Here is an 11,188-nt window from a genome sequence, read left to right on the forward strand (position 1 = left end):
TGGTATTCATACAGATGGGTAATAGACAGAGGTGGTCAGTAACGAAGTACTTCTACTTTTTCGAAGTACTCAAGTAGTTTTCCTCTACTTCTGGTACGTACTCAAGTAGATCTTGTTTTCGCTACTTCTACTTCTACTTCGTAATATTTTGTTACCTACTTATTTACTTTTCGCTATTTTCAGTTTGTCAAGTAGAAGTAGTCTAATCCCCCAATGAGAAAGATAGCCTTAGGAATTTCGGGGCTGTTTTCACGTAGGACCAACATTTAATTTTCATAAATATCATGTAATATCCAAAAATTTTGTTGCGCTTCGCGCACAGTAGATATGGAGTGACAAATATGTTTTAACGAAAGTATCGCTGGAAAGAATTTAGATACCGGGTTGCGTGGTTCCGTTCACACCGCCTTGTCGCCTATATCAAATATTTCATCACAGTAAGTATGGTCCCCATAACGTACGAAACTACCGTTTCCCAATTTAGCAATTACCTATTATACCTAGCAGCCCATGACGTGTCCTAATCTGGGAAAGTGGGCTTTGACGTTTTTTAACGTCAGACCTGTTTTAGCAGACCACCGTTGAAACTTTCTGGACAAAAGACATGAAATATGTTTTCTGCTTTTCAGAAGTAGTATTTGTATTTTTCTTTCAATTACGAGTACTACAAGTTGACTTCTAATTAAAGTTTCAGTTCTTTTGTCTGGAGAACATATATGTTGAAGTATAAAAGCAAGTGTAGTAATGCCTTATATTTTCCGAAAATAAAGCTATACGCACCATGGCATTTTTACGATCTGCCATATTTTTAATTAACGTATACTAATGGCCCAAAGTGTTAAAGCCGCATCCGTCACAACTTCTCTGTATTGCTCTTCGACTGAACTATACAGGGGCCTTATAATATGGGGGAGGGCGCCCCGCCATGATATTCTCCAAATCGGGGTGTTCGAGTAAACAAAGGATTAGTATCGCATTTCCATATCAATACTCTCATTTACATCCCATGATGTGAACGACTGCTTATTCCTTTAAAAATTGACGCCCCCTGGGATGCATCAATATGAATCACGCTCTCTACACCTTCCGCATAGCTCCATTTGCAGTTTTTGACAGTCCATGACAAGGAATTACCATTGTTTTCACAACTACTTACTTACTTGAGTAGATTTAAAGTCAGTCAATTCTACTTCTACTTGACGTAGTTCTAGGTTGCTTATGAAAAAAGTACTTCTACTCGTACTTGAGTAGATTTTTTCGTCGCTACTTCTGCTTGAGTAGCTTTCTTGACTACTTTGACTACCTCTGGTAATAGACAGCCCTACGTTAAAAAGTACTTTGAAGCTGTTTTCATTAGGACAATCTGAAAATACCTGCAATAGGGCAGTGGTATGTGGCCCCATTCTATGATTAAACTGATTCTACCAATAGGCTACCTTAAAGATTCACCATCGTTTTTATACATATAAAGTCAGACCAGTCATAATGCCAACTTCAACATCAAATTAAATTGAACCAAAAAATTCAAACGGGCTAGTTTGCAGCACCTTAAAAAGCCCAGAGGAAGAGTGAGCCGAGCTCCGAAGTCGGCAGCAGAGACTTGCAATTAGACGCATGTAATCGAGAGCGAATGGAAGATTAGGAGTGCGCGAGCATGCAAGTCGTCCCCGGTATACAAAAGCAAAGAAACTGAACTATACGAATGCATTGTCGTGGCGCACAAGGCCTAAACAGGCGATGAGCGCAACTGTCGTTGTCGTGTCATATTCACCATCGTTTTTGTTCATATAAAGTCAGACCAGTCAAAATGCCAATTTCAACATCAAATTAAATTAAACCAAAAAATACCAACGGGCTGGTTTGCCAAATACCAATCTCCGAAAACAACAAATGCATCGTGCCATACACAAACAAACACATCAACACCTTGAAACAATTAGGCAAATTCATTGTGGATTACCTTAAACCAGAGGTCTCAAACACGCGGCCCGCATGCGGCCCGCCAGAGCATTTTGTGCGGCCCGTGACGACATTTTAGATTTTTATTAATTCGACAATATATACTTATAAGTGTCACATATATATCTTTTCAGGTTATAAAGTGAAAAGTCCCTCTTAAATTGATCCGAAACCCTTAAACTTACCATCAAACTTCACTATCATATCAATTGCAAACGCTACCATGCAGTGGAAGATTCACTGTTTCGCCACATTTCCAATTCATGATGACAAAACCTGATACTTACACGATTCGGGACTGAAATTTGTGAGTTGGACTTGGATGCGACCTTTCTTAGAATTACTCAGACTCAGGCTAACTCGATGGCAAAATGAAAATGACTCGAGTGGACTTGGAGTGACTCGGAATGCCATAAATTTGTTAGAACCATGGACGCAACTAACTATAAGGGGAATAGTAATAGATCAGAAGGTCGCAGCTTGGTATTTCGCTAACTAGAAGCAAGTAGTTATGGCAACCATTGGCAATCTGTTCGTTTGATCTTTCGTCGCTAGACCATGTTATTAAGGCGACTTAAAGGCACCGAGTACCGTAGGGGTACGCTCCAACGATGTAATGGCAATGGGCCGTTCGGCGTTCCGACATTTCAATCGCTAGGACACATTCATTAATACCTTTATATTATATTTCTATTTTTTCTGCTCCTATATTTGAAGATATTTGGCCATGAGATTAATAGCCTACTTATCAGAAATATACCAGAATCCTGGATTGGAATTACAATCATCAACTTGAAAATGTTTTGATATCAGATCAGTCTCAATTATCAATCTGGTAGATTCAAAATATTCATAGTAGCTGAGAATTATAACCCGATAGCTTTTATGATGGCATCATACATTTGTCCGCCCATATGGTGTCTAAATCTTATAATGATTATACATCAAGTACAACAACAATTCTATTCAAATAGTTATAAATGTGATGATTCTTTTCGTGCCAGGCCTAAATTGATACAAGAGTAAATCACATTTTGACGATGTGTGTTTACAGTCAGTCTGCTGGATCGGCTCACTTTCAATAGGACAATTCATTCCCGCCAAATAAGGCCTACTTGGAAAGACATAGAATACCCCTATAAATGCTGTGGCCTGAGGCGTCGTCAAAACTGGAAAATTGGCCCGCAAGCACATTTGAGTTTGAGACCTCTGCCTTAAACCATGTGTCGTAAAGCAGAAGATGCTTCGCTACTTTTCCCAAATAACGAGATTGCAGTTGTATATCAATCCACCCACAATTTGAAACACGGGACGGGTAATGTCATAAACAAATGTGCACAAAACTTATAGTCGGGACGGAATAACACAACTGACGCATGTAACACCAATAAGACAGCCTTCATAACCACAAAAACAGAATCAGGCTTGACACAAATTGTGACTGAAAAAAGAAAATTGCCATGCTCAGTAAAATGTGAAATCACGGACAAAACTACAACTTGGATTCCTGGCAGGGCACTTGTCTCAGATTTCCCAGAACCGATTATCGGCCCTGCAATAATTCTGATACCAATGGATCAAATATGTGCTTCATTGAGCCTGCATTACGAATGCGGTGTGACATTGAATTGTGATATGCGGTCAAATGTCGTACATCAGATAACTTTAATAATAGCTTTGGAAATAAGTACGGATCCTGTGGATGATTGAATTTTATCAGAGATTCAAGTGCAAATACAACATTGGTTTGAAGTTCTTCAACTTTGTCCGGACATTTCAAATCTGGTCGGTCACGGGATAATATCACAACAGATGTGACAACTGCAAGTTCCTCATCAGTGAGACCCATATTAGCAATTGTTTCTGCGAATCTAAATTGGGATAGAAGAAATTCGCCAATATAGTCTAATTTTTTCATAAAATCAAAAGTTACGTATGCGTAAATTGCTGGAATAATAGCGCCATTGAAAAAAACAGTGCACGGCAAAAGGAATGGAATCACCTCGAAGCAGGCAAATTTAAGTAAAATGACTTGATCATCGAAGGGTAATTGCGTAAATCCAGGGATGTGTTTTGAGAATTGCGATAGCTCGCCGACAAATTTTGCAATTCGTTGTTGTGTCGCTTGATAGTAGTATCTCATTAGTTCTATTACATAGCTGTGATTCTGGGTGCTGGTGACAATAACTGGATGAATATTTTCCTTTCTGGATTTTTTCAAAATACTCATTAATTCTGATTCAGCTCTTCCTAATTCATGTTCTATGCGTGAGTGGACGTGCATATCGCGCATGAAGTAATTGAAAGACTTTAATAAAGACATGCCATGCTCTGTTGCATGAAGTTCTATGTCTGATTCTGTGATGCCAGCATGTCGAAATCCAGTTCCAATCTCCGGAACATGTTTCAGCAAAAACGCTATTTTGTCAATGGTGACTTTCTGCTGCTGTACACATTCCTCCGAGTCAGCAGTCTGTTTGACAGATGCCAAACTAGATTCCATAAAAAAATCAGCATTCTTATCCTTCTCCAATAGCTGAATGATGTCTTTGAAATTCGCGGCGCTTGAAATATCAGTATTGAAACTGTCAAGAGATTGGAAAATATTACATTTCGTAAGGCAATGCCTGGCAGAAGAGCAGGTAGAACCACTCGTTCCAGAAGCAGAGGATGTGGAAGGACATTCTTCGTTCACTTGATTATCAGGGTGCATAGACAAAAGGTCTTCTATAGACTCTATCATAGACAGCTGTGAGTCGGGTTGTGTTCGGTTATCCCATAACCTCTTCATTGCAGCATTTGTCACTGTTAATTTATTATAGGCAGGTAAAAGAATACCAGTTAGCTTTTTGTACCTCTCTTCTATCTGGACGCTCGCTTGGGACAGATGTTGAGGTAGCTCTTCGTTGATTTTACTTATGATTTTTTTCTTCTCAACCTTGGTCATTCTACCGAAACGAATAGCATTGTGGGACATGCCGAGTTTGGTGCACTTTTTATATCGGCAATACTGACATTTATTCCGGCTTTTGGTAGTTATACGACAATCACTCGAGCACTCCTCGTATTCCAATTTCATTCTAACTGTCCTACGAAAGAAACCTTTGCAGCCTTCGCAGGCGTGCACTCCGTAATGAAATCCAGATGCACGATCGCCGCAAATTGAACATTTAATGCCAAGTTCTGACGATTTCCATTCATATTTCGGCTTTCTCTTCCTATTTTGCAGTGACGATGATGTTGACTGCGCTAGCTCCGGAGATATGAGGGTTGTCATTACGTTGACGACAGAGGATTGTGACACGACGTTGCAAGCATCTTTTGTAGCCATACCACTTATTCTTATCTGAGAAAAAATTTGCCACCTGCAAAAATCATTGTGCCATATCGTCTCACTTATCAGCTGCCGCAAATTGTTTTTTTTTTTGGGAAAAGGCTTTGCAACCATACATTAAGCAACAACAAAGTGCGTCACTATCATTTTGTTAATTTGGTTATAGTCCATAGAAGCATATTTTTGGTGACATTAATTTACTGTTCAGCAGTGCGTTGTCACACTCACAGGTACACTCAGTGATGTTGGTTTGGGCTTTTATTATATCGAGTAAAGGGTGATTAAAGATAGGCTTTAGTATTTGATTGTACCAGGGGATTTTCAACGTATTCCTGGTGACTTTTCCAATTTAGTGCATGTGGCCAGTTGTCTCTTTTTAGACAACAGAAGGGTATAGTAAATCCATTGTATTGTGATGAGCACCTTTCTTCCAACATTGCTCTGTTGTTCGCCTACATGGCAATTATAGGCCATACTGGAAACCGATTTTCCAGAGTTGCAAGATTGCTAATCTGGAATTAACATCTGAATTACTTAAAAGCAGTGCTTCTCAACATTTCTGCAGAGGATAAGGTAATAACGGACGTTTCTTCAGTAGAAGCAGTTTTTAGCCATCAAGTACAGGTTCTCATTGCCTGGTAATGACAAATTTCTTTCAAGTGGGAAAGATTTTATGGGTAACTGGTGATTGCCAACTTGGCAAGATGCATTCTGCTACTAACACAAAATAACTAATACTGCTGGTTAAATGAGTGTGATCTCTATAGATATATTCCATGATTAGCCTATACCGTTTCGATGTTATGACTAATGCACTGATTAAAATAATAATAAATTATAAAGTTTTCTAAACAACATTCTAGTAAGCAGAACATACTGACTAACTAATTCATGAATAAATGCTGAAGTTGAAGTGGAAACACAGTCTAAAATGTAATTCGCTGAAGCAGTGAAAATGGAAAACAGCTACTCCAATCCAATTTGCCCTAAATTAGATTGCAATCAAACATTTGGACTTGACATTACATATCATATTTAGTCCACAGGATCTACTGCCATCACCTCAATTATCGTTGAATGTTGCAGAATGCGTTATATCCTGGGGCAATATCATTTAGCTTAATGTAACATATGAACAGTATACACATCACATACCGTGAGGCAAAAAACAGCCCACTAATAATGATGTTAATAATAATAATTTGGGGTTAACTTTTACAGGCAACAATCATAAATATTTTTCGACCCTAATTCGGCTCATGATCCACTATTTGAGGATCCATACTCTGGGCCATAATAACTATCTGATGCCACCCGGCACTAATAAAATACGGTCTCTATTTCAAGAATATAATAACATCAAATAAATAAATAAATTTTAAATCTAATAAAGAAATTCCAATGCTGCTATGAAATTTTTTGAGCAGTAGCAGAAAGGTAGCAATAATGGGATTTGACCGATGAACTAATCCCTCCCGCAATAAGCATATCAAGCAGGCCTCAAGTCTGACGAGTGCAACCATTGTAAACCTCATAAATGAAAACACAATATCTCAAATAGGCCTATAGGATGGACATACCCCATCCGCATAAATCCAATACCTGAGTGGCTAGAAGTAGTCATCTGGTTTCAGCTAAAATTGAACGAATAAAATTAATGTTTCGTGTATGTTCCATAGTACGGTGCACCGACGTGAAAAAGGTTCCTCTATCGATTGTATCGGAAGCATGTAATCACATCCCGATTAGTGTGGTATAGATCTGCATAAATATACATACATACACTAAGCTAGAGGGAAAATGCATCCACGTTGAATCATGCACAGAGGTCCAATCAATTACTGGAAAACAATCAATACACCACATGGTACAGTCAAAATCAGATTATAACTAGGATCGAGTGAATTAATGTTTCTGCACGAACTAAACTGTTAGCGATTCTAATTTATTTCTACACTGTGCAACATTGACCAATGAATGACATTGGGATTGATATATTGGTGAATAGGCAGGTACAAGTACTAGTCCATGTTTTGAAAAATCACTAACAGTTTAGTAGAACCCGTCTGCTAGACTGTCCTCGGGAAACAAGTATCTTGTTGAGCATAAAAAATTGGTATTCATACAGTTAGGTCATAGACAGCCATACGTTAAGGAGTACTTTGAAGCTGTTTACAATATGCTAATCGGAAAATTCCGGCAATAGGGCAGTGGTATGTGGCCTCATTTTACGATTAAACTGATTCTACCAATAGCCAAAATTGAAGATTCACCATCGTTTTTGTTCATATAAAGTAAGACCAGTCAAGATGCCGATTTCAACATCAAATTAAATTAATCCAAAAATTCAAACGGGATGGTTTGCAGCATCTTGAAAAGGCCCAGAGAAAGAGTGAGCCGAGCTCCGAAGTCGGCAGCAGAGACCTGCAATTAGACGCATGTAATCGAAAGCGAATGGAAGATTAAGAGTGCGCGAGCATGCAAGTCGTCCCCGGTATACAACAGCAAAGAAACTGAACTATACGAATGCATTGTCGTGGTTCACCAGGCCTAAACAGGCGATGAGCGCAACTGTCGTTGTCGTGTCAAATTCACCATCGTTTTTGTTCATATAAAGTCAGACCAGTCAAAATGCCAATTTCAACATCAAATTAAATTAAACCAAAAAATACCAACGGGCTGGTTTGCCAAATACCAATCTCCAAAAACAACAAACGCATCGTGCCATATACAAGCAAACACATCAACACCTTATTATGAAACAATTAGGCAAATTCATTGAGGATTACCTTAAACCATGTGTCGTAAAGCAGAAGAGGCTTCGCTACTTTTCCCAAATAACGAGATTGCAGTTATATATCAATCCATCAACAATTTGAAACACGGGACCGGGTAATGTCATAAATAAATGTACACAAAACTAGTCGGGACGGAATAACACAACCGACGCATGTAACACCGATGAAACAGCCTTCCAATTAACCACAAAAAAAAAAAAACAGAATCAGGCTTGACACAAATTGGGACTGAAAAAGGAAATTGCCATGCTCTGGAAAATGTGAAATCACGGACAAAACTACAACTTAGATTCCTGTCAGGGCACTTGTCTCAGATTTCCCAGAACCGATTATCGGCCCTGCAATAATTCTGATCCCAATGGATCAAATAGGGGGGAGATAGCGTAGTGGTGACGATAAGTGCCTACCAAGCAGGCGGACCCGGTTCGATTCCCGTCGGAGGTTCATTTGGGCTTCTCTTCCCCCGCTGCCCAGAAAAAGACCCGAAGAAAGAAAGCACTCACAAAGAATGGAAAGAACTAATGGAAAGGCTTCAAAAAAGATCAACATCGAAAAAGAACTGTGACATCGGGCACTCTAGGCCGAGGTGGATGTTTGAGTAAAGGATCGCTACTGATGCGTGTCGTTCGACATCCTCCTATCTGTTAGTTACATTGCATTGTGTCTTATCGCATTGTACATTGTATGTGTAGCTTGTTCAGATGAAAATTATAACCCAATGTATTGTATTGTATTGTAGGTGTTTCATTGAGCCTGCATTACGAATACGGTGTGACATTGAATTGTGATATGCGGTCAAATGTCGTACATCAGATAACTTTATTATTAGCTTTGGAAATAAGAACGGATCCTGTGGATGATTGCATTTTATCAGAGATTCAAGTGCTAATACAACATTAGTTTGAAGTTCTTCAACTTTGTCCGGACATTTCAAATCTGGTCGGTCACGGATAATATCACAACAGATGTGACAACCGCAAGTTCCTCATCAGTGAGACCCATATTAGCAATTATTTCTGCGAATCTAAATTGGGATAGAAGAAATTCGCCAATATAGTCTAATTTTTTCATGAAATCTAAAGTTACGTATGCGTAAATTGCTGGAATAACAGCGCCATTGAAAAAAACAGTGCACGACAAAAGGAATGGAATCACCTCGAAGCAGGCAAATTCAAGCAAAATGACTTAATCATCCAAGGGTAATTGCGTAAATCCAGGGATGTGTTTTGAGAATTGCGATAGCTCGCCGACAAATTTTGCAATTCGTTGTTGTGTCGCTTGATAGAAGTATCTCATTAGTTCTATTCTATAGCTGTGATTCTGGGTGCTGGAGACTATGACAAGATGAATATTATCCCTTCTGGATTTTTTCAAAATACCCATTACTACTGATTCAGCTCTTCCTAATTCAAGTTCTATGCGTGAGTGGACGTGCATATCGTGCATGATGCAAATGAAAGACTTGAGTAAACACATGCCATGCTCTGTTGCATGAAGTTCTATGTCTGATTCTGTGATGCCAGCATGTCGAAATCCAGTTCCAATCTCCGGAACATGCTTCAGCAAAAACGCTATTTTCTCGATGGTGACTTTCTGCTGCTGTACACATTCCTCCGAGTCAGCAGTCTGTTTGACAGACCCCAAACTAGATTCCATAAAAAATCAGCATTCTTATCCTTCTCCAATAGCTGAATGATGACTTTGAAATTCGCGGCGCTTGAAATATCAGTATTGAAACTGTCAAGAGATTGGAAAATATTACATTTCGTAAGGTAATGCCTGACAGAAGAACTGGTAGAACCACTCGTTCCAGAAGCAGAGGATGTGGAAGGACATTCTTCGTTCACCTGATTATCAGGGTGCAGAGACAAAAGGTCTTCTATAGATTCTATCATAGACAGCTGTGGGTCGGGTTGTGTTCGGCCCATAACCCATTGCAGCATTTGTCACTGTTAATTTATTATAGGCAGGTAAAAGAATACCAGCTAGCTTTTTGTACCTCTCTTCTATCTGGACGCTCGCTTGGGACAGATGTTGAGGTAGCTCTTCGTTGATTTTACTTATGATTTTTTTCTTCTCAACCTTGGTCATTCTACCGAAACGAATAGCATTGTGGGACATGCCGAGTTTGGTGCACTTTTTATATCGGCAATACTGACATTTATTCCGGCTTTTGGTAGTTATACGACAATCACTCGAGCACTCCTCGTATTGCAATTTCATTCTAACTGTCCTACGAAAGAAACCTTTGCAGCCTTCGCAGGCGTGCACTCCGTAATGAAATCCAGATGCACGATCGCCGCAAATTGAACATTTAATGCCAAGTTCTGACGATTTCCATTCATATTTCGGCTTTCTCTTCCCATTTTGCAGTGACTATGATGTTGGCTTCGCTATAGCTCCGGAGATATGAGGGTTGTCATTACGTTGACGACAGAGGATTGTGACACGACGTTGCAGGCATTATCTCAAAAAAATTTGCCACCTGCAAAAATCATTGTGCCATATCGTCTCACTTATCAGCCACCGCAATTTTTTTGGAAAAGGCTATGCAACCATTCATTAGCAGGCAACAACAAAGTGCCGTCGCTATCCTTCTGTTAATGTGGTTAATTGGTTATAGTCCATAGAAGCATAATTTTTGGTGACAATAATTTACTATTCAGCAGGACGTTGTCAAACTCACGGGTACACTCAGTGATGTTGATTTGGGCTTTTATTATATGGAATAAAGGGTGATTAAAGATAGACTTTGGTATTTGATTGTACCAGGGGACTTTCAACGTATTGCTGGTGACTTGTCCAATTTTGTGCATCTGACCAGTAAATCCAGTAAAGGTAAATCCATTGTATTGTGATGACCACCTTTCTTCCAACATTGCTCTGTTATACGCCTATATGTATAGTTGCATTTAAAACAAACGGTGTTTTAAAACACTTTGTTTAAAACATGTTTGAAACAGTGTTTTAAACAAAGACCTTTAAAAAAATTGTGTTTTCTTCAAGGTAAAAAAAATTATGCCATAACTATATAATTACTTTCCTAAAACATGTTGTATGAGCCTACAGACAGTTACTACCTGATTCAGGGTTGTAA

General features: G+C 39.0%; 1 protein-coding gene across 1 annotated transcript; it reads right to left on the reverse strand.

Annotated features, from left to right (window-relative positions):
- Positions 1-1,600: 1,600 nt before the first annotated feature.
- On the reverse strand, positions 1,601-10,939 carry LOC145434428 (nuclear receptor subfamily 1 group D member 2-like). Its single transcript, XM_080311777.1, has 3 exons — positions 10,913-10,939; positions 9,961-10,467; positions 1,601-5,395 (listed from the first exon to the last, which is right to left on the reverse strand). The coding sequence occupies exons 1-3, from the start codon at positions 10,937-10,939 to the stop codon at positions 3,503-3,505; spliced, it is 2,427 nt and encodes an 808-aa protein (XP_080167903.1). The 3' UTR covers positions 1,601-3,502.
- Positions 10,940-11,188: the final 249 nt, after the last annotated feature.

This window comes from Botryllus schlosseri, chromosome 2 (genome assembly GCF_051294905.1).
Source record: "Botryllus schlosseri isolate E-star chromosome 2, Bs_hap1, whole genome shotgun sequence".
In the NCBI taxonomy this organism is placed as follows: Eukaryota; Metazoa; Chordata; class Ascidiacea; order Stolidobranchia; family Styelidae; genus Botryllus; species Botryllus schlosseri.